At 47.9% G+C, this 23,070-nt stretch overlaps 1 protein-coding gene across 2 annotated transcripts in view; it reads right to left on the bottom strand.

Moving 5' to 3' along the window:
- COL20A1 (collagen type XX alpha 1 chain) overlaps nt 1-22,828 on the bottom strand; it is a 55,456-nt gene extending 32,628 nt beyond the window's left edge. The window contains exons 1-18 of one of the 2 annotated variants that reach the window (XM_075020855.1): nt 22,504-22,828; nt 18,776-18,860; nt 16,163-16,273; nt 14,302-14,445; nt 13,902-14,060; nt 12,823-13,023; nt 11,420-11,575; nt 10,582-10,701; nt 10,245-10,409; nt 8,510-8,674; nt 7,003-7,175; nt 6,221-6,350; nt 5,576-5,721; nt 4,056-4,179; nt 3,441-3,580; nt 2,658-2,787; nt 1,987-2,129; nt 737-869 (exon numbers count right to left, since the gene is read on the bottom strand). In XM_075020855.1, the coding sequence (XP_074876956.1) occupies nt 737-869; nt 1,987-2,129; nt 2,658-2,787; nt 3,441-3,580; nt 4,056-4,179; nt 5,576-5,721; nt 6,221-6,350; nt 7,003-7,175; nt 8,510-8,674; nt 10,245-10,409; nt 10,582-10,701; nt 11,420-11,575; nt 12,823-13,023; nt 13,902-14,060; nt 14,302-14,445; nt 16,163-16,273; nt 18,776-18,848 (2,413 nt within the window). In that variant the 5' untranslated portion in view covers nt 18,849-18,860; nt 22,504-22,828. Of the gene's footprint in view, nt 1-736; nt 870-1,986; nt 2,130-2,657; nt 2,788-3,440; nt 3,581-4,055; nt 4,180-5,575; nt 5,722-6,220; nt 6,351-7,002; nt 7,176-8,509; nt 8,675-10,244; nt 10,410-10,581; nt 10,702-11,419; nt 11,576-12,822; nt 13,024-13,901; nt 14,061-14,301; nt 14,446-16,162; nt 16,274-16,595; nt 16,814-18,775; nt 18,861-22,503 lie in introns of those variants that run through there. The other variant, XM_075020862.1, reaches the window with a different exon arrangement.
- Nucleotides 22,829-23,070: the final 242 nt, after the last annotated feature.

Raw genomic sequence — 23,070 nt, 5'->3', positions numbered from 1 at the left:
CATTTGCTCCGAGCTTCGTCAGCTCAACACCAGCCTAAATGAGTTTATTTCTGCAAAGGAGGTTGAGAGCTGAGAGACAGAGGAGGCGAGGACTGCTGCTGTTGAATGAATTGTATTCCATTCACTGCCAACAAAGCCATTATACAGGCAATATTAATTAAGAGGACCTCTGGGACTGCCACTTTTTAACCTCATATCCTGTCTGTACAAAGCGAGATTTAGATAATGCTTCCAAGGCAGAGTCTGCCTGCAGGATTCTCTCTCATTTTTGTAAGTGCCCTCAGATGAAGCACAGCTCAGCAATGACGTAGCTGAAGAAATCCTCACCCTCCTTAACAGACAATATTTTACTAACAGGAAACATTCATTAGGCAGCACAGTGACACGTTCAGCTGAACACCCTACAGAAAGCCAATTCATTTGCATTGATACACTACACAGAAGCAAGGGTGGGGAAAGCAATGTATTCTATGATGTGAAACACAACGCATGGGTAGCAGATGCCTTCTAAGATGCACCAGCCTGCTCGTGTTTGCCCAGCCTATTTTTCTCAGGGCAAATTCAGAACACTTTAAGACAGAAGGCTAAATATCATCAGCCCCTTTCAGACAGTCAGGTTTGGGTTTTCAGAGCTGGAGATGACTAGATCTGAGCTGCTGGTCTGTGATGGGTTCTGAGGCATTCTGTGCCCCGTTCATTATCCCTAGGCTGTGGATACCGAGCACTGATCACTTACTGGTCCTGTGCTGAACAGAAACTGTGTCGCTTCGAGCACCATCTTTGTAATAGGCCCAGATGGATATTTTATAGTCAGTGTTCTTCTGCAAGTCTGGCAGGACAGCACTTGCCACATTTCCAGCGATGGAGAGCTGCAGCAGGGGAAGAAATGAGTCAGTTGAGTTCCCAGGCATCCCCAAGCTAGTTCATGCCATCCAAGCATCTGGCTCACAGATTGCCCGTAGGCACAAATGAGTTAGCACTGGGCTTTGGGGACAAAGTCTACTGTTGTGGGTTGCACATATCTAAGCAAAGGCAAAATTCCAGCCCTGATTAATGCAGAGTAGATGCCCATACGCTGCTGCCCAATTATATTCAGCAGCTACTTCGGTACCTCAATGCAGTGCTCTAACACAAGGTAGTCAATCTGCCTGGAGCGTGAAATCCCTTTGCTCCATTTCCAGCTTTTAGGTGTGCTGGGGACAGAAGCCCCTGTACACCCCTATTCCAGCCCAAACGTGAAGCACTGCGTGAGACACTCATGTATTTAAACCACCATTTAAACTGCTGTTTGCACTCCTACTGAAAATAGAGGCTTGAGATGGAAGAGGTCACCGGGTCCATCCCTGCCCCTCCTGCACCAACTCTGTCTCTCGTCATTCTTCTCTGTGTGCTCCTCAGTTGGACCTCATCCTTCCTGAAGAGCGGTATCCCAAAAGTAGTCAGTGGTTAACAGCACTGAGGAAAGCAGAAGAGACTTCACCCCGTCTTAGAGGCGATACCTCTAGCTATAAATACTTGAATATTATCCTTGTCTTTTCCACAACAACTTGACATTGTGGGCTGGTGATTCTCTGCAACCCCAGATCTTTTTCTACTGAATTGCCTCTTAGCTATTTGTTCTACATCCTGTATACCTGTAGTTAATTATTCCTGCCTAAGCTTAATACTTTCTGCTTGTCCCTATTGAATTTCATCCTTGAGATTTTCCAGAACACTTCTGCAATCTTCCCAGAGCCTGTAGGACTGTGTGCTGCTGTCCCTCCTGCTTCCAGCACTCAAGGGGACTGCTCCACTGAACAGAGCCAGACCCAGGACAGACCCTGTCTTACTCCATAGGTTCCTTTGGGCGCTGCACAGTTTAATTGCTTGAGCGCATTAAGTTGAAGAGTTTTACACCGCCCTACGCCACTCTCGCAGGTGAGTTCAGAGCCATCAAGCAGACACAAAGCCAACCCAGCCTCCCCAGAGGTGTGTGTGGGTCCATACCTCCTGAGGCTTCTCTCCACCAGCTGTGCTCCATTTGATCTGATAGACAACCACATCGGAGGCAGCGACAGCTTCCCACTGCAGTCGGAGGCTGTTCCCAGAGAGCTCGGTAACCTTCAATGCACGTGGCGGGGGGACCTTTACTGAGGGATGCAGAAGGAAAATAAGCTGAAGTGCGGGCACTGACAGCGCCTCGTCAGAGCCAAGGTGGGGAGCAGATGGTTGGGGAGCAAAACATCTACCAAGCAGATGTCTGAGACCAGCCTGTCTTTCACTTCTTCAGACCCGTATGACAACAGCCATCAGGACAGAGAGGGGTAAATTATTTTTAAAACCCTAATTAAGGAGGTTTATCGCATTTGTGGAGAGGACATGTATCACGCTGGTATTGTAAAGGGGAGAAGGTTAGGAGGGCTCTGAAGGACACAGAGGTTAGTGATACAGCATGCTTTTTATTCATTTGCTTCCTTTCTTTATTCCTTCCACCTCATTTTAAACATAACACAGTTGGACATATTCCACACACAAAGAGCGACAGTCATCTGGGTTTTGTGCAAAGTTTTTGGCCGTGAGCTGCTGGAACCAGTCTTCAAAACATCCCAGTTCAGACACACACAAGCTAATTTTGTCACCTGTTACTGGGACCAAAAGCATTTCCATTCCCTACTTACAAGTGGTGACATTGCCAGTAATTGGAAAGGAGTCCCCTTCATCATACGTCGATCTGACACTGATGAAGTATTGGGTGAGGGAGGACAAAGGTCTCAGGACAGTGGATGTTGCAGTACCAGGAACCTCTACCTGCAGTGGAGGAGTTGTATGAGTATTGTATGAGAAAGGCTGAGAGAGTTGGGGTGGTTCAGCCTGGAGAAGAGAAGGCTCTAGGGAGACCTTATCACAGCCTTTCAATAATTAAAGGGCGCTTATAAGAAAGATGGGTACAGACCTTTTAGTAGGGCCTGTTGCGATAGGACAAGGGCTAATAGTTTTAAACTAAAGGAGGGGAGATCCAGGCTAGATACAAGGAATAAATTTTTTATGATGAGGGTGGTGAAACATGGGAAGGGGTTGCCCAGAGTGGTGGTAGATGCCCCATCCCTGGGCACATTCAAGGGCAGGTTGGACGGGGCTCTGAGTAACCTGATCGAGTTGAAGATGTCTCTGCTCATTTCAAGGGGGTTGGACTAGGTGCCCTTTAAAGGTCCCTTCCAACCCAAACTATTCTATGATTCTTTCCAACCCAAACTATTCTATGATTCTATGGTTTGGAGAGGAGCATGAGTACAGCTGCAGAGGGGTTAACACATAGGTGGCAACCGCATCAAAAGTGCCTATTTCAGAGCTAAAACACTGCCAGCAGATAAGCCCTCCTGGACCCATGCAGCTGAAGGAGAACAAGGCAGTATCTGACATCCCAAGTTTCTTTTCCTTCCACCAACCCCTTGAGGACTCACCTCCCCAGCGTTGCTCCCTCTGCTAGAAACGTAGGTGACGTGGTGAGCTTTCACAGCTGGAGACGCAGCCTCCCAGCTGACTCGAACAGACGCATGGCTCAGCTCGGAGAAGCTCAGGTATCTGGGAGGACTCAAGGCCACTGCAACAACAGTTAGTGACAGCACTCCGAGTTTTTCACAGGCTGCACAATGGCAATGCCACCCGTTACCTCCTGCTGCTCTTAGACGGCCCCACCTTCAACTAAGAGACTCATTCACCATGCTGGGAAAATATTCTCTGTATGTCACTACCACACATGCCTCGGGGATGTCGTGAAAGGCTACCTGGGCTTTGGGTGAAGAAACAGCCAAATAATTCCTTTTTCTCCCCAGACAACAAAGACCTCAGGGAACAGGTCTTTCAGGAGTCCTTTTTTACCAGGGGAAAATCACTCCTTTTTCACAGTTCACCATGTAATTAGCGATCCCCTCGGGGACCAATATTCTCTTAAGGTCAGGCAGGGAAGAGGCAGGGTGTTTACAAGCCACATGCACAATACGGGAAGCACCTCATTTAACAGGTCTCCCCTGCCTTAAGTGTTTAATAACAACTCAGTAAGCAGTCGCAGCACTTACGGGTGGTTTCCTGGATGCTGGCTGGATCACTCGCATCTTCCCCGTACATGGCGTACACTGCGACAGAATACTCCGTGCTGGGTGACAGCCCGTCCAGCAGGACCTCAGGCTGGGCCACCTTCACCTGTCAACAGAGAGACGTTTTGGGGTACCCTTCAGCTCTAGGGTACCTGCCAGCACTCGCAACAGAGCAAGACCTTACAGAGACACAGGCCAAGGTCCCTTGGGTTACACTAAGGGGACTTCTCCACTTTGGGACTTCACCACTTGGGTCGGTGGTCTACAGCAGTCCACTTGGGTTGGTGGTCTACAGCAGTCAGTGCTCTGCCTCTCTTCCCAAGGGACACCGAGCACGTTTTGGGGGGTACACATCACCTCCTCCTACCCTGGTCTGCAGAGGCGTACGTCTCTTACACAAAAATGATGCTGCTGTTCTTGTTCTGGGGTTGGATCGGCGGGCATGTGAGAGATGTGATCCCACTTTGCTCAGACACATGGAAAACTCTCGCAGAAGAGCTGCCAGCAGACCCAGAGCAGCCGGCTTGCTGCCACCTGCCGCTAACGCAGCACAGCCACAGCTCTCCTCCCGCAGCCTGCTCACTGCAGAAATGTGCCCCAGAGACTTTTAGGAGTCTGCACGCAACGGAGCACAGTTTGATAAAAGGCTGGGAACATTTTAATGCTGGTTTTGTAGACATCCCCTAGCCTTAGAGCATTGCAATCTTACAGTGAGTAGGTCAGGTAACTGCAGAAATGTTCTGCATTCTGCAAAAAATACAATTTTAAATGTTGGTCTCTCTTCAAATGTTCTGAATCTTTAAAAAAACCCAGAATTATGCACTGAAAGCAGAGTATAAGCATTAATTGCTTTGTTTTGAAAACTGTCCTGCAATTGCTCCTATTGCTGTGCATTCAGAGGGAGGGAATCTGAGTCAAAGAGCCAATACATGTCCCCCCCACTGTTTGGTTTGGTTTTTTAAAAAAAAATATTTTTTTCATATCCTCAGCCTACAGGTACTCCAGATAACTCACTAAAATGTACACATGACAAAGGGTTCTTAGCTGTTTTTAAGGATTTTCCATCCATCGAGCGTTGTTTTATTCTTATGCAGTGTTGTAGGTCTGGTTTTAGAGGTCATTGAAAACTGCCCTAACAAAATTGCAATTAACATTTTAAGACAAACACAGTCAAGACATTAATGTACAGCCTCAAGGATACAGCAATTACACTTGGGGCTGCAAAGATGTGAGTTCAGTGCCTGGATTTCCAGGGCCCCATGAGGCAGTCACTTCTCTCCCTATGCCTTAATTTCCCACATGAAAACCTCACAGTTATAAATTGCTTTCAGATACACCGTAAAAAAAAAAAAAAAAATCTTCCATGAAAGATGTTGCTGGCAAAAACCCTGACGCTTCTTTTTTTTTAAACACATGATACCAATTCACAAAGGTTAGAGCTAGAATGAAACTCAGCCCAGACAGAGAAAAGATGATATTATCATTATTCTCATGAACTCTACCTCCGTTGTATAGTCCTCTGCTCCATCGGGGGCTGCGGAGCAGAGCACCAGGTACTGCGTGGCTCCCTGGGCTGCCTTCCAGCTCAGCCTGATACTGTTGTGGCTCAGCTCAGAGACACGCAGGGAGCGAGGGGAAGACAAAGGCACTGCAGGGAAAAACAAGGCAGAAAGATATCTTCAATGTATGAGGTCTGTGACACCTCGAACCCTAATGGAGACCTGACTTTGCAACAGCTACTGCAAGCTGGTGGACGTCTACCCCACATCTAACACAGTGGAGCAGCCACTTTATAGACAATAGGTTGAATTTACTTGGAGTCCAAGGATAAAAAAGTAGCGAGGGGTTGCAAGCTATTTCTAGCACGGTGTGTTACTGCCACGTCAGTGGTCTCCTTTGCAGAACGACGTAGGTGGAAAGGGACCCCTGAGGTCTCTGGTCCAACCTGCTGCTCAAAGAGCAGGTTGGTCAGGGTCTTGTCTGATCAAGTGCTGAACAACTCCACAGATGGAGATAGCTGTAGACAGACTGATCTTGAGGAAGGAGGAAAAATGCAATGTCAGGCTCCAGACTGAGATGGTCGCAAAGGAGCTTTTTTCACCTATCATAACCACGCATCGGCATAATTGTCTCTACTCACGACCTACATGTGGAGGTGACGCCTCTCAGCCCATCCCCAACAACTGTGTCGTAAATAGGAAACACCGACACCAGATACTCCGTGTGCGAGGTCAAATTGGAAAGCCGCAAAGAGGAGACTGCTCCATCTAAAAGCACCTGAAAGCACAAAGGAGGGCTGTCAAGACAGGGAGGTGTTAGCCGCTCTTTAGCAAGGGAATGGCTGAACCGGCCTTCCCTAGCAAGCTTGGCTTCTTTGTGGCAGAGCTGTGCCCAGAAACATGAAGTCCAGTTGCCCTCTGAATTTTGTGCCAGCTAGCATCTCTCCAGAATAGAGAGGTAAGAGGCAATAAGCATTCCTCTAAGGCTGGGATCTGTGCAAACACGAAGCAAAAGACTCTAATCATGCTCTCACTGAAATCAAAGTAAATCCATCAACAAATTGGATTTGCTTTTCTAAGTCATATCCATCACAGATGAGCATCCTTGGACAGCTCTGTGTGCCTCAGTGTCCTCTTTGAGTCAAAACAGATGTTTTAGGGAGGGGATGACACTCCATAAGAGAAAAATCAGTGTCAGCATGGCTTGCAGTATTTCTAGCAAGATGATATTTACCCCATTTCTTCTTCTGTCTTGTCATCCTATCAGCTGATCACACTTACACTCATTATGCATTTAATTTCACCTCTGGCTTTAGCTGATGTCCCACAAGAACTGTCCCTCTACCCTCACCTTTCTCTCTACTCAAGTCTAAATTCCCAGCCACCTCCTGGAAGATACTGCAGTCTCAGATGTGAGAAAGGTCTCTCACCTCTTTGGGGATACCACCCTTAGACGGATAATACACAATCCGGTATTTCTTTGGTGGTCTCGGAGGAGGACTCCAGGTCAAGTACATGCTCTTAGAGGTCACAGCTGATATTTTAAGGTCAGTTGGGCTCAGCTGGGGACCCATGTTCACAGGGATATCTTCCACAGTGCTGCCTAGGAATTAAAACCAGAGTTACTTTCTTATATTCAGACTTCTCATGCCAAATGTTCTTTCTAGCTCATAAATATGAGTGACATTTTTCAAATCAAGTTACAGTCTCCTTCCCTATAGAAACTGTTCCAAATGGCTCTGAAATAAATATTTAAAAACTGGGCATACAGAGAACATGCTGTGTATTTTGCTGGGTGCTGGGAATACTTTTTCAATACAAGTCTGCATTTTTGCCTGTATCCAAAAGATAACTCAGCTTTCCTCAATCAGGAGAATTTCTCAAAATGACCAAGCAGAAGTTATTTTGGTTTCTTTTTTGAGCAGCCTGTCTTTCTTTAGCCTAATCTGCACCTTTGAAAAATGTCTAATTATATCAAACAAATACAAATCAATAAGGCTGAATCAATTTATTTATATGAATCTCCAGAGCATTAAAATAAAAGTATGCTTGAAAGTTAGACTTTCCCATTCTCCTTAGGCCAATCTTAGAGCAGAGACAGATGGAAATATGTACACGATATTTCTCCTGAGGATCTAAGCTAACATCTGGAGTGGTTCTTCACTCTCTTGTTCATCATGCAAGCTGTTCTCCAGCAAAGGAAAGAAACAGGCTGTTTGGTTTTAACTTGAAAATGCCTTGGAGAGCCATCATTTAAAGTAAAGTGTGGGGGGGGGGGAAAAGTGTTTAGATGTTTTATCATCTCCTCTTCCTACCTCCACATTTCCTCCATACACTCTCCCTAATATATTCTCAGATTAGCTCTTCTGCTTTTTCTGCCTCCTCTTAGTTGGAAGAAACTTAGAAAAGGAGATGGTTACAACACATTTGTCACACCATATGATAATGGAAGAGGGAAAAGAAGTCCCACCTTCCCTACAATGGTAGATACTGTCATTAGGTGATTATATCCACCAAGAGTTATCCAAACCCCTGGTAGGAATGGCTGTTGCCTGTATTGGCTCACAGGCCAAAAGCAGATAACTAAACCAAGAGCATCAGAATGGAAACGTCTACAGGTAATTTCTCTCTGTGACAAGTTAGAGACAGCAGGGAGTCTGCGGTAGAGTGAGAGTGGAAGAACTGCATCCAGAGGGTCTTGTAGAAGACGACGATCACAGGAGAAACTGGCCAACACATTGACATGGCAAGGACCGTTGTCGGGCAGCAAGAGGGCTGAGCAAGGACATCAGCACTGGAGGAGAAGAGTTAGAGGGTGCTGACAGGGTGGTGGAGCTCATGGAGGGAAAGGTATGAGAAAGGGTCAGTCCTGATGGCAAGGGAGGTGGACGGTGAGCAGAAGGAAGCTCAGCCCTCACTAAGGAGGTTTCACTTCACCTGCGTTTTCCTTGTTGCTCTTCTCTTTGATCCTGGTGCACAGGACCCGGGTGAGCTTGCCAACTAGAGAGCTCAGCAGCGGGAAATCCAGCACGTTGTACACGGTGAGCTCCAGAGGCTCCGAGGCCACTTGCTTCAGCTCTGCCTCGTCCGCGTTCTTCACCCCTGCAACCAGAGCAGAGAACGAGACTGAGAAAAGCCCCCGGAGAGGAGCAGCTTCTGCATCCTGCTTCTGTGTTGTTTGTTCAGGGGTAGGACGGGTCCACCATCGTCCTGCTCTCCAAGCAGAGCCTCCCAGTCATTCCAGTGGGGTGGTGGTGATGGAGAATGGCCTTGGGCTTCCCTGCAGCAACAGCCCCAGTCCAGCCTGGGAAGGGCTTTCAGCTCTGTGGGCTCAGAAGGTCTTTTGTGGCCTGGAGACAGTCCAGTGAATCCTCCTGTTTTCCTGCCTCCTCCTCACTTGCAGGCTTTGCTACCAGGAAGGCAGATATTTTTCACCCTAAGAGGCAGCTGGCATAAATGAGGGAAGGAGTGAATGAATAAACAACAATTTTATATCTATGAGGTGCCAGCGCTCGCCACAGAGAGACTGTTTTTCATCAGAACATCACATTGCATTTCAAGAGTGTCAGGGATGAGCAAAAATCAGACCATTTATTTAGCAGAACCCCACCATCACAGAGCATCCTCCATTCCTATCCCTCTGCTCCCCACCCTCATTAACCCTCTGCAGACCAAGCTCCACAGCACACAATTTACTTTGCTTCCCAGTGCTAGGCTCAGGGTTGCCCTAATATTGCCCAAGCAGTACCATTGCCAGACAGGGATCCCACCTGGTTTCTCAAGACCAAGACCATTACCTTAACAGCTTTGCTAGCCTCCTTCTCCCTTGTTCTTGCAGTGAGAACCAAGGTGCTATTGAGATTAATACTCAGGTCCTGATGTCTAAAGACCAAACAACATGATCTTCCTCTAACCAGAGAGGAAAGGCAAAGACGCCAGCAGGGACACATCTCCAAGTGATTTCAGGTACACAGATGTTAGTCTGTTGTGCTGCACAAGATACAGCTGAGGCTCAGCAGCTTCACTCATTCCATGAAAGGAATCACAGTGCCAGCCACTTAGCTACATAACCCTATGCAATAAACGTTTGCTTGTGTGTTCCCGACATAAATTAGCACTTAAAGTTTTGGGGACTGCAATTTTAGGAGAGTTTTCTATGTTACTTCATTGCTCATGTGTTAGTCTCTAGCAGACTGATGTAGTCATCAAGGACAGCGCTGCTCAAGGCCATTTTGTGTCTCATTATTGCTGGATAGTGAAGAACTGATAACATTATTATTCAGAGAAATGGGAAGTTGCGAGAGGCAGTAATTGTAAAGGAGGTCTCCTGCTCTCCCCAACACAATGTTCTGTTGCCTAATTCCACAGCTGAGAATATTGTTGTCATGGCACAGGTCTCTGAGGCTTACAAAGGTCTTTAGATGGGAGGTGTGAAGTCTCTCATGTGAATGAATGTTTTTTCTAAACAAACAAAATACCCTTTGAAAACACCGCCTGTGCTGAATAAATGAGTTAATTTTCATCTTAGCCACAATGTAGTGAGTTCTTACCCACTACCTTAGAAGCAACCTGGGTCTGTAAAACTATCAAAGTTGAGGAAACATAACCTTCAATTTGAAGATCAAAAGTAGGTTGGCTTTGTCCTACGGCTTATCGATGGCCGTGATCTTACCAATGGCAAATATCTCTATGCCCAGGTTTTTCAAGGTCTGAGCAGCCAGGTTGGCATCATCCTGGGATTTTCCATCAGTCAGGAGTATTACCAACTTCACAGCTTCCAGCCGGGCACCAGCATCTGGTTTCAGATTCTGCTCCAGGACGTGGGTCAGTGCCAGACCTGGGGAGGAGCAGAGATGGATGGTGTGCTACAGCACAGACAACACCCCACACCTTTACTCTTTTCTCTGCTCCCCAGTGGATTTGGCCCCCATGGATCTCATCCCACAGGAACAGCCTCCCCCACTGCAGCCACACAGATCATTCAGCAGAGACCCGCGAGATGGAGTTACCTGTGAAGGTGTTGCCGCCCTTGTACCGCAAATTTCTCACGGCCTCCAGCACCTGGTCCCTTGTAGAGTAAGTGCTCAGATCCCACTCCGTGCGGGGATCGCTGCTGTACTGGGACAGCCCTGGGGAAGGTAAGAGCTATGGGCATCATGCGAGCCAAGGTAAGCTGCAAGAGGAGACCCGTTTTGGGGAGGTGGTGTCAGGCTTGCCATGGAGGATGCCACAAAATAATGAAAGGGAGTGGGGGTGAGCAGATTCGGTTTCTAGCTCCACTTCTCTGCATGGTCCTTGTCATGCTGGCAGCAAGGTGATGCCTCAGACCCCACTGGCTACAGTGGGACTTGCCCCTGCGGTGATGCTCTGAAATATTTGATAAGGTCTTGATGTTAATCGGCTTCAAATAGTCAGCTGCAAGGAATGGGAAGAATTTACACTGTCCTGTTTCATGTACACCCTGTCCAGCGTCAGCATCACTCAGAACTGGAAGCAGCGCCGTTCTTAGCTGAACTCAAAGCAACTCCAGCGTGGCATTGCCATCGCATCTGTCTGTGCAGTGCTGTGGAGGCTGAGCACCTCGTCAGAGCTATGTAGCAAATCCCAAATGCATCTCAGCACCAACACTTGACCTGGAGCTGCCCAGAAAATATTGCTTCTGTTCACTATTACAGCCACTAGAGGCCAGGGCTTGCTACCAGGTGGGAAAAGTTGTCAAGAGCAGCAAGCAGGACACCACCCTAAAGGAATAAAAGCTCCTTAGAGGAGCACATAACCACAGGAACAGAGCCCAAGGCTCCTTCAAACACAGACTTCCCAAGGTCAGGAAACAGGAAAGTGTCCTACCTACTCTTATCTTGTCTTGGGCAATACTGAATGGGGAAATCAAATTGCTCAGAAACTCCTTAATGAGCTTGAAATTGTTGCGTCCGATGCTCCAGGATCCATCCACAAGCAGGACGATATCAGTCATTGCAGATGTGTTGCACTGAAACTGGGAACCTGGAAAGTATAAGGTTTGATATTGAGAGAAGCAATTGTAAAGGAGGAAAAACTGCTTCAGTTTTAAGATAAAAAGAAAATCTGCAGTGAAGGGCCTTGTCTGGGTGGTGGATTGGACCATCTGCCAGCCTGACACATCCCAGCATCTTGGGAAAACTACATGGCTAATGTAACCCATCTGAGTACCAAGAAATTGAATGGTGTGCAGCTGCATTTCTGGAAAGAATGGGTTAAAGTGTCAAGAAGTGTGTGCCTAACCCAAACACTGCTCTCTGCAAGCTGTCAGCTCCATTACGTCTCAGCCCCAGCCCAGCGCTTCCCTTTTATCTAGCCTAAGTCTCCAAGAATTGCAGGTGATTGCTTAATTCCATTCCATCACAAGATCCCCTGTGGGCTATAATTATTTCGTGGCTTTATATTAAATCCAGTCTCTCCGTAAAAACCTGCTGGCATCACAGATACTCAAGCCCTGCCTTTCTCCCCACCCCAGACTTGCAGCTTAACAGAGGATAAGACAGGGCATGTTGCTGATTGAATGCATTTTCCCCGAATATTTTTCGGATGGGGGAATCTTTCATCTTTGGTGGAGGGAAATAGATGATCCCATCAAGATTCAGTGGGCTGCAAAGAGGTTACTCTCCTATCTCTTTTCACAGCCATGGATTCCTATTGGTCTCAAGGGACGAAATGAGGATGCTCTAGCCAATCCCATTCCCACCCCTTCAACAGTGCTGTGAGCCATCTGCCCTGCCAGTCTCAACTGATGAATCTGAATGATCATCATGGATCAGTTATATGTGAAACATGAAGAACAAGTCCAGAAGGTGGAGCAGGTTGGGTAATGAACATCACTTATGTGCTCCTCTCCTTCTGAAGGCTTGGGAAGGTCCATGGCTAGGGAGTCTGTTGAAGAATACAAACTCTTACATGGATCTGTCAGAAGCAGGGGGAGTTGGCAACATGAATAGAGAGAATAGTGGCAAATCAATAAATTAAACCATCTGGAAGGAATTTTTGGCCTAGTTCCAGTTTGCCTTAAGATCTGTGATGTTCTGCAGAACTCCAAACTTCTCCAGTGATTCCTGACAGTTCCTCAAAGCATGACCTAGCAATTAAAAGCACTATGAGCAGCATCTGTACTCTTGAAAATCTTGGTGACAGAGGGTGGGATGGAAGGCTTGTATTCAATGAGCTTTACAGAAAACAGTGGGGAAGAAGGAGCAAGATGTGTTTGAAACCCCTCTCACCTCGCCTCAATGAATCCTTTGTGGGTTTTTCTTTTCCTAGAGGCTCTCGCTCCGAGTTTGCAGGAGTGCGCTGGGATGATCTTGTGGTTGTTGGTGTTGCTCCTGTCACGCTGGCCTCCAAACTGGGCTGGTTTCTTGTGGCTTCTCCTGAGCCTTTGGGCTGAGTCCCCTTCTGCCTTTTCTTTTCAGCTTTGTCCTTTGCTGTGCTCCAAAGAGGAAAAAAAAAAAAAACATTGTCCCTAGCTGTATTATCCCCATGCAACCTGCTGCAGTCATCAGCCGATTTCAGCCACATTTGACAGAGGTGTAGGGAGGATAAAAGTCCTACAATCTTTTGCAAATGGGTGGTTAGGCAGAGAAGACAATCTTCATTCACGCCTCTCTGAGAGGGCTGCAGGCGGACTCATGAGTTCATAATAATGTCAGTAATGGATCACATCAAAAGTTTGTCCTTGCCATTATCTTCGCTGATGAAAAATAAGGAATGTTTATAAAACATAAACGAGGGGAAACATGTCATGGCACCTGATACCCAAGGTACTCTCCAGACCTCAGCAATGTGTGACTCAGAAACATCCTATGTTACTGTCAGTCTTCTTGTGTAAGGGCCCTGATGGGTCTTTCTTCCATCAACATGTATAAATGCTTTTTTGAACCCATGCAAACCTTGTTGGTAGACACCTGAGAATCTATGCAGTTATATGCAGTCCCCAGCCATAGGGGAGAGCTCACACCTTCTTGTAGACCATCTGCAGCCTAGGAAATCAGGCATCATCAGCCCCAGTGTTTTGGGAGCAGCTTGTTCTCAAAGGATCCACTCTCATTTGAAGGATTTGACTCTAGCTGCTTAATTTGAATACCTGTCACCCCCAGGAACGCATGGATGTGCTTTGTCAGGCTGGACAGTTTGGCTGGCACGAGGGGCAAATAGGTTTAGGTTGCTTACTGTGTTCTTGTGGTTCAGAGAGGCATGCAAGGGACGAGACTGGGCTAGCGTGTCTCACTGAATGAATGTCCCTGATGAAGTAGGGGTTGCAGGGGGAGGGTGGGATTGGTTTTAGGGACAGCTGTGTACCCACCTGGCTGTGTCAAGACAGCATTCAGGGGTGGTGGGGTGGCCTCTGCCACCCCGCTGTGCTCGGCTGCTGAGCTCCCCGAAGAGGTGAGATTCTTTCCTGAAGCAGCTCCTGAGTTCCTTCGGTTATTTCTAGTCTGGGATGCATTTTTTAGATCCTCTACTGTAGGAAAACAAAAAACAGGGAGAAAGAGTCAATCTAGACAGGTCTGTGAGTCACAGTCCATCCGTCATCTCCCGAGTCTTCACCATCCCCCTTTCTAACCTTTCCACCAAAATAATAACAGGCTCTGTGATTGAGACATAGGCTACAGGGCATACACTGGAGGATGAGCTCTTCGGAGCCACATCTTCAAGAACCTCGGAAGCTCTCTGAATGGTAAAATGCAGAGCTCTCTACTTACTCACAAATTTCCTCTTGGCAAACAGGGCTTCCTGGGAGCCGTTGAGCACATAGACCTGCAGCGTGTATTCCTTGGTAGGGCTCAGCCCCCCCACTGTGGCTTTGGGAGTCTTGGTTTTCAGCATGACTTCTTGCTCCGAGTCCCCTGAGGTGGGATGAAACCACAGTTCAGAGACTGTTAGAACTTAAATTTAAGCTGACAGTAGCAAAAGCACATCTGAAATGCAGGGAATGTCTGCCTAGGGACCTCAGTCAACTCTTTTTTTTTATTATTATTTATTTCATGAATCTCTGTTTTTTACTCTTTTTCCCAATCCAGAGTTGAGAACATCTGGGGTTTTTTTAAATCCCTGATACATGCCCAAAATGGAAAACCAGCTCCCATCCAGCATTAGTGCAGCTATCACCAACTTCTCAGTTGCTGAGTGAAAAGCTGGTCTAAAGACAGTAAAGACTGGGCAGTTACTAGTAAATACTGCTTATGAAAACAGCCAACCAATTGATGTGCTTGAGGTCATACATGAGAAAGTGAGGAAGCGGCTTGGTGGTTTTGGAGGTCATCCCTGGCACTTGGGACTCCTCTTACTTATCCCAGCCGCTCTCGCTGTGCTGTCTCTGCAAGCCTCATCTCTCCCAAGGGCAGCTGCTCTCTGCAAGGAGACAGCTCATTTCTGGGGCCGGCACTGACTCCAGACCCCTCCAGTCATATCTTGGGACTGTGGGACCTGTCCTGGGGCTGCAGGACCTGTCCTGGGGCTGTGATGCCTCAACCAGCTGGGAACTGGGGCATTTCTGTGCTGGCACAGCATCCAGCAGATAAAGCAAGGCAGCTCTGCAAAGCAGCAGCCAGTGCTGCACCAGGGTCTCCGTGCTACCCAAAACAAAGGGAGAGAGGCAAACTAGCTCCCTAAAAACCTCCGGTCTATGTATTTAAATCATGGACATGGATGCGTTTCTGACCCAGCCATCCCTGCGCTCATGCCTAGGGCTGGAGGCTGGAGACGGAGCTCCCCAGCCTACGCAGAGGGAAAGCCTCAGGCATGTGCTGGGAGCGCTGGCGGGGATTCCCTGCATTCCCGGGATGCTCATCGTTCTTTGCGGAGCTGAGGCCCAGGGAGGAGCAGGGCAGGGAAGGAATGAGAAACCTCCTGCTCCGGCTTGGGAAACAGGTGGGGGCTGAGCTAAAAGCGGGTGTATGATCATAAGAGCCCTGCTGCACGCACTCCTGCCTGGCAGCTCCCTTCTCCGGCTCGCTGGGAGAGCGGCAGCAACCGAAAACCAAATGTCAGCCAAGACTAAGGTTGCCTCCAACCATTGCTCCCCACCGAGGGACGTCGTGTCCTTCCAACACCACCAGGTTCAGTGTCCAAAGTTGGAGAGCTGGAGCTCGGCCAGGGCAAGCTGCCAGGGGGCTCAGCCCCCCACATACACATGGGATCAAGGACTTCCAGACAATGAACCTTTCCTCATCTTTTTTTCCTTATACAGTCCCAAAAAGCAACACTTTCTGGCTAAGACTTTCCCCTAGGATGAAGGGGAAAGAATGTCATCTCCCTCTTGTGAATGAGTGATAGAGTGACTGTGCCTGCACTGATGTGGCACTACAGACTGCTCTCACGGTGGCCAGAAAGTCTCCTTGTCTGTGCTGCATGTACAGCCCAGTGGAAAGTTTTGAACTTGGTAATCAACACTTGAAACCAGAGCAACCAGTGGATAATTCCCTCTGCCTCATCTCTATCACCTTAAGATCTAAATAATGCTCTTACTCAAGCCCTGTTGTCCCCCAGCCAAAAGGTGGAGCTCAGTCCCTCACTCATACACAAATCTCTGCTGGGTCTGACGTCCGACATATTAGCACATACCTGCCATGGGCTTTACCCGAACTTTGTAGCCATTGATGTTCCCTTCGGTCTCTTTCCACTTCATTTGGAGCCTGTCTTCCGAAAGGACAGTGAGTTTCAGCCGGCCTGACCCTGGGGAGGAGGAGACGTGTCCGTGCTGTTATGGAGGCAATTCCTTCCTCTGTATATGCACCCACAAAACACCACATATGCTATCATCTCCTCTACGGAGATGGGAACAGTTGCAGTGCAGAGGAAACCTTCACCACCCCATGCAAGTCCTCAGCATCCCCTGACGCTGCACGGAAACTTCTGCAGTCTCCCTGCACCTCTGCTAGGAAACCCACCGCGAGTCACTCCAAATCTGCAGCCTCCACCCTATGCGAAGAGGATTTTCTCAGGCGCTCAGGTAAGACCTTAATAGATACTGCTGCAAACAGGGAAAACGGCCTACCATAGAAGTGAGGGCTTTCTCTGCACCCCTCACATTTTGGAGGACTCTCCTGGGAGCTTTCATGCAGAATGGTTTTCTTCAGCAAGTGTGTTTAGTGCAAACATCGGACATGGGAGGGTGGGAAATAGATAAAAGGGCTCAGTGAGGCTCTTCAATAGGCTTGGGCTGCTGAGAAATGCAAAAAATTCCCAGGTGATGGATCCCACACTTCTGCAGAAAGATCACTTCAGAGGCATCTCCAAGGTCCAGTTGGGTTTAGAAAGAAAAAAAAAAGGGGGGAGGGGGGAAGAAAACAAGAAAGAAAACCTGATTGTTTTCTACGGTTCCTGGCAAGACCATAACTCATGGGCACCAGCTTGTATCAATTTGCTGCAGGGAGCAGCAAACTAAATAACAAATCCTAAGGAAAAAAATAAAATCAGACAAGGAGGTAAAAAGAAGAAAGAGCACATTCCCTTATCATCTCCAGATTTCACAGATATCTTTTAAACCCCAGCTAGATGTCTGAACTCATATGTCACTCTTTGAATCAATGATTCCTTGGTAAAACATAGCTGTACTGTCGTACAAATGTCACCACAGGAAACCTTTTCACTTGGCTGGATATAGGATGGCAACTCAGCAGATTTATTTCCCCTCCTTCCCGACACTGTACCTACAGCTGCCTTTCCAGCAGGCTGCCCTAATTTGCAATAAGTGAGCGCATCCTTTGCCTGTGCTCTGTAAGGATCTGCACTCAAACACCCCCCTCATTTGCAGTTGTTACCAATCTCTTTCCCATTTTCCCATCTTTTCTTTTCCATTACTCATTAAAAAAGCTTAAGGTGACCTGGAGTGTCCGGCTCAGTGCTGGCAAACTGTGTTGCACAGGACTCCTCAAATCCCTAATCTGGTCTTGCATGATGCCCAGACGTCTCCTGACATCTTTGCCATGAAGTCACAGCCCAGAAAGCAGTGAGAGCTGGCAGTGAGGGCTTGCTTGTCTCAGCCCAACATCTGTGCCTTAACCTTTCCTTGCAGAGACTTCCTGCAGGCTGCCCAACAAGCAGATAACTATTTTGGGGAAACAAAGCTCAGATTCACATCTCACCCCGGGCAAATCTGAAGGGGAAGAAAGAAAGAAAACATGGGGAAGAGGGGTGAGGGGCAAAATCAAATCCCAGAATCACGCCTAAGAGAAATGGTAAGAGATCATGGAACAACGAGGGGAATTCATAGTTAGATTAAACATGGAGCTGTTTTCTTTTGGCCAAATGTGGTCCAGCTCCTCGGCCATCACTCTAGGAGCCCAGAAGCTAAAAAGGCAAGAATGTCCCCAGACAGATCAGAAAGGACAGCATCCTCTAAAGCGCCATTATGTACTGGATGCAAATGAACCCCAGCGCCATGAAAGCTCCACTGTTTCCCTGCCCTGTGTTGGATGTGTGCTATTTGATGCTGTAACCTTGCTCTCCAGCTGATAGGGAGTTAAGCCCAGACTTAACTGCAGAAGCTGGTCTGGAAGATACACAGCATGGAGACACGTCTGTCCAAACTCTGAAGTGCCATCACCTCTCTAGAAACCTTTGTGCTGGTCAAACATAATATAAAGCTGGATCTTCGACATCAGAAAGGCTATGGTGGGGTGCTATAGGTATTTTCCGGTCATTTTTGGTACCATGGGAGCACTGTATGTTACAGGAGGAATGCGCCTCGTGCTTTCTTCTCCAGATGTTGCACCACGTATCACCATATATGTCCAAAGCAATAGTTTCAGAGTGCAGTAACTAACAGAAGCAACACCCTTTTTCTTCCTATTTCTCAAGCTCCATTTGCAGATCACATAAGCACCCTTCGTTGCTTTTATACAGGCTGAAATGCATCCCTGGTGCGAGGGAGCGGCATGCTGAACTGCTGCCAGTGATGAGGACAGGCTTTGCAGGGTGGGGAGGGATGGAGATACTCTCCCCAAATGGGCCCCCTCATCTCCCGTTGCTCTTCGTGGGTGGGAACAGGCTGTTTGGAGCTTCACCAACAGACACCAGAGCACAGCAGCCCCCTGAAATCCTGCGTGTGATTGGGAATGTCCCTCACGTGCAGTGTCACTGCCAATGAGAAGGGCTCGGGCAAAGGCTGGGCTAACCCAGGGGACAGCCAAACCGTAGGGAATTGCCCAGAGCAAGGGCAGGAGGGCTCCTTACCTTGGCCCACTCGTCCCCACACATGGCTCGCCACAGGCAGGCAGGCAAAAAAGAAACAAGTGTGAATCAGCATGGTGACCAGGACCTACAAAAGGGCAAACATCAGGAAGAAGTAAAAATTACATTTCACCATGTCAAAACCCTTTTTTTTTGCAGTTCTCAGTTAAGGGACCACAAGTTGAGATCTACAGCTCTATGTATCATTGACAGCACTGAAAGGGTGGATGGAGAAGCACATATGAATTTTCCTGCGATTCCTATATATCATTTTATATTCTCGGTCTCTCCAATACAGGTGTTCAATGACTTGGACCAGTACCAAATTGCCTCTATAAACCTGATGGGGAGTAGGCTTTGACCTCTCAGCCTGCTTGGCCCTGGAGATGGGCACTACTCTTTTGGCAGGACAATCTCAACAGCGGTACAATAGGTGATGGGTTCTGCTCTGACCATGGCAACATTGGCCAAATCACTGGACGGACCCAGATTCCAGAACAACTTCTGGTTTAAATCGTACAGAAGTAATTCATTCCGATTATCATGACCAAAATCAATATAGGTATACAAACACACAGCACCTTTCTCACATCCCTGCAATGCACGCACTGATCATCAGGGGAAAAGCATTTAGAGGAACACTCTTTGGCAGACAAGCTCCTCACGCCACAGATTTAATGACCCCGCGGTCACTGTGATAAAGCGATTATGCAGCAGGAGGGATACCACAGACCTAGCTGAGTGTATATGTCAACAGTTTAGAAACAATTTCTTATTTTTCAGTGGAGTTCCCAAGAAGTTACATTCAGGACTTGTCGGGATAATGTTGTTTTAACTTGCTCACCTGAACAGACCGAAAACTGATGCAGTTACAGACTTAATCATGGCAGAGCATCAGTTTGACTTAGAAATAACCTCTGCAGCATTGACAAAGCTGGCAGTCTAAGGGCAGCCAGGCTACAGCCAACAGACCTCGAGCACCTTCATTTGTCTTTGCTGGCCTGGATTTCAGTTTTATTCAGTTCGTATTCTGTCATGGTTTAACCCCAGCCGGCAACTAAACACCACAAAATCCAAACCACAACACTACACCAGCTACTAGGAAGAAGATTAATTCTACCCCAGCCAAAACCAGGACAGGTCAGAAATTTTACGTCAGCATAAAACCACCCTGATGGGAACAGTGCCTCCCTCTCCTCTCAGTCTCAATATACCAGGTTTAAAACATATGCTCTTGGCCTTTTGCAACGCATCATTGGCATCTGTCATTTTTGTGCTACACATTTCAACCTTATTGCTTTTGGCAGAACCAGACCATACACAAGTTTCTTCTGCTGCTGTCTGCAGTGACATTTCGCTTCTATTCATTTTGATGGACAGGTATTTAGAGGCTCCTGGCAAATGCCTATTTCCCTTCAAATACATCAGCTTTTTAGTGATTTCAAGGAAAAATAAATATGCACTTGAGTGACCCAGCCATGATCTCCCGGGGTTTAAATCAGTTCTAAATTGCTGTAAGAATGAATGGAAAAATATACAAGTTATAACAGGGAGATGTTAACCACCCTACTCAGTCTGTGATTTTTTTTTTTTTTTTTTTTTTTTTGATTGAAGATCAGGTTGTATGGAACAACTGCAGTGTAACTGAAGCCCTTAGCCATGAGGAACACTTGCTTTTTTCTTTCCAGCTAATAAAATGAAGTCATTGCTTATAAAAAACAGCAAACATTTTACAGGTGGGTTTCAGGAATCTGGCTGTCACCCCAAGAAAAGCCGGCCCTGGCTGCAGAGGTACATGTGGCAAACAACAGCAAGAAGCCTGCATTTTTAAAAATTCCCTGAACCAAAAGTCCATTTGTGCCATTTTGCAATGCCACCAAACTGCTCTTGATTTCCTTGCAACTTCCCCGTGGCTCTGCTGGCAAACGGGATGCCAAACTCCGGCAAAAGTGTTTGTGGATTCTGTATGATCTTTTCATGTTAACCAGGATAAATTTTTTTTATTGTATGGGATCCGAAATCAGGTGAAATAAACACATGGACTTCTCCAGCCTGCACCAAACTGCAGGGTCCGATTCAGTCAGGAGCTTCCACCAGGCTGTGTCAGTAAGGATGGGTTAAATATTAACCCAGGTTGGATCTAGTAAGTCCCTAGGGTGTAGATCTTTACTGCGACTGAAGCAAGGAGCGGGGACTTCATCCCTTCTTCCTAGCTCAGAGGCAAACCCATCGCTATTTTGCCTCTTCTCCAACTCTCATTTTCCTACCTGTGAAGCAGGAATAACCAATGCACCTGTCTGAAATGGTGGAAAATACACGGCTCGAGGAGTTATCTCTTCCCAGCCTGAAAAATTCCCTCTCTGCAGGTTACCTGCTGGACCCCAAGCCCCCACTCTGGGTCTCCGTGGTCCCTTCCCATCCATTTCTGCCCTCGTTGGTGCCACCATCCAGCCATCCTGAGCTCTGGACCCCGTGACGGAGGGGACCACAGTGCCATCAACCTGCTGTCGGGCAGGGAGCCTCCGGCACGCCGATGCCTCTCTCCCATTACTTGCCCAGGGAAGGAATTTGGAGACAGCAACACATGGAGCATGTGGTGAGTATTTCCAGGACCTGGAAAATGGGGGGGACACAACACCACTTCCCACTTGCCCCAGCTGTGTGCTCAGAGGGGATTTGGAGGTTAAGGCAGTTGGAGATCCCCTTATTTGTACAGGGAATTTTAAGAGTAGTCACTTTAATGGAAGGGAAAAAAAAGTCTATGCAAAAAATCCCTGCCCTGTGTTTAAATCAGCACAAATGAAGTGGGGATCTGAGGGCACCGTGAATTATTTCCACCCACTACAGCCACAGTCTGGGGACATTTCCTCATCCCAGAGGCCATCACCGTCTCTGCACAGAAGTGCTGGCAGGAGCAATGTCACCTCATGGCCTGCTCGCTGCCAGACACGCAAGCAAGCGCCAGGGACAGCCCTGCAGAATAGACCAGCGACCTGCCCGAGGAAGCCAGCTGCAGGGAATAACTCTGCCCCACACTCCCCGAGTGCTTTGACAGCTAAAGGACCTAAAACAGACTAGAAAAAAATCACATTCATCAAACCCTTCCTGTTCTCACCTGGAAATCTCCTGTATTTCAGTTCCACTACTGAACAAAAAGTCTCAATTATCCCAGCACCAGTCTTAAAAAAGTGAGGCACAAGTTTCACTTCTAGGCTGAACCTTTGCAGCTTCCCTCAGCCCAGGCAGGCTTTAGGAACATCAGCTTGATGCAGACCCACACCATACCTCCAAGTGGGAAAAACCCACCCAGACAACTGCCATGGCTAACAAACCCTGCCAAGTACTGTCCTCTCTGGCAGCAATTTCCCACAGGTTTTACACTATTAACCACAAAATAGAAGGAAAAAACCCCACCAAACCAACAAAGAAAGCGCATTTCTCACAGCCGTCGCTCCGAAAGAATCGCTAAAGCAGTCCTGGCAATATTTAGAGCTGACCTGCAGCAAACGTGAGCCTTGAAGCTACTTCACCATAAGAGGAGGAGACCTGCCACCCCTGCGCAGCATCGGCAGCGCTGCCCTGAGCTGAGCTGCACCACCTCCAAAGTTTCCCAGAAAGCAAAACCCTGCAGAAGTTCCCTGCACCGCCAATACCCACGCATGCCCCAAAACAACCCAGCCCCTCCTCGGCATCCCTGCCATCCCAGTCCCAAAGGGAAACGAGCCACAGACCTCTGTGGAGCGGCACGGCTTTCCCTGGAATCGGTCGGGAGGTGCGACGAATCCAGCTACATTCTTAAATTGTGGGAGAAGCAGCCCTGGCGCCTCGTCTGCTCCTCGGCGTGATTAGAGATTTCGATTCCCAGACGTCAGGAGGGATAAGGAAGGGGAGGGAGAGCAGGGGGAGAGGGACAGCGATTCCCCCACCTCCCTCTCACCACGCAGCGGAGAGCGTCGCTTGGCCCCTGCGCGCAGCCAGATAAAGCGTGCACGAAAAGGGAGAGACTGCTTCTACGAAAACCAGTAAACGGCTTTTAGTGGTTTTGCTAACTAAATACCAAATACATGTCTAGGAAGCCGCACGCTGGTTTCCTAGAGCGCAGCAACAAGTCGTGGCTCCCGCCCACTGTCAGACTCCCAGGGATGAAGTCAGTCCGGCCCCGTTCACAACCCATGAAACATTTTTGAGCGCCCCGCGTTTGCACTGAAGGCAAATTGCATTGCATTTGTTTAAGGAAATTAAGCACATCTGTAAGTTTTGCAAGGCCAGAGGCTGAATCACGAGCTGGGGCTCGATGG

Source organism: Buteo buteo, chromosome 2 (genome assembly GCF_964188355.1).
Source record: "Buteo buteo chromosome 2, bButBut1.hap1.1, whole genome shotgun sequence".
Taxonomy (NCBI): domain Eukaryota; kingdom Metazoa; phylum Chordata; class Aves; order Accipitriformes; family Accipitridae; genus Buteo; species Buteo buteo.
This window is presented reverse-complemented; position numbering and strand designations above follow the sequence as displayed.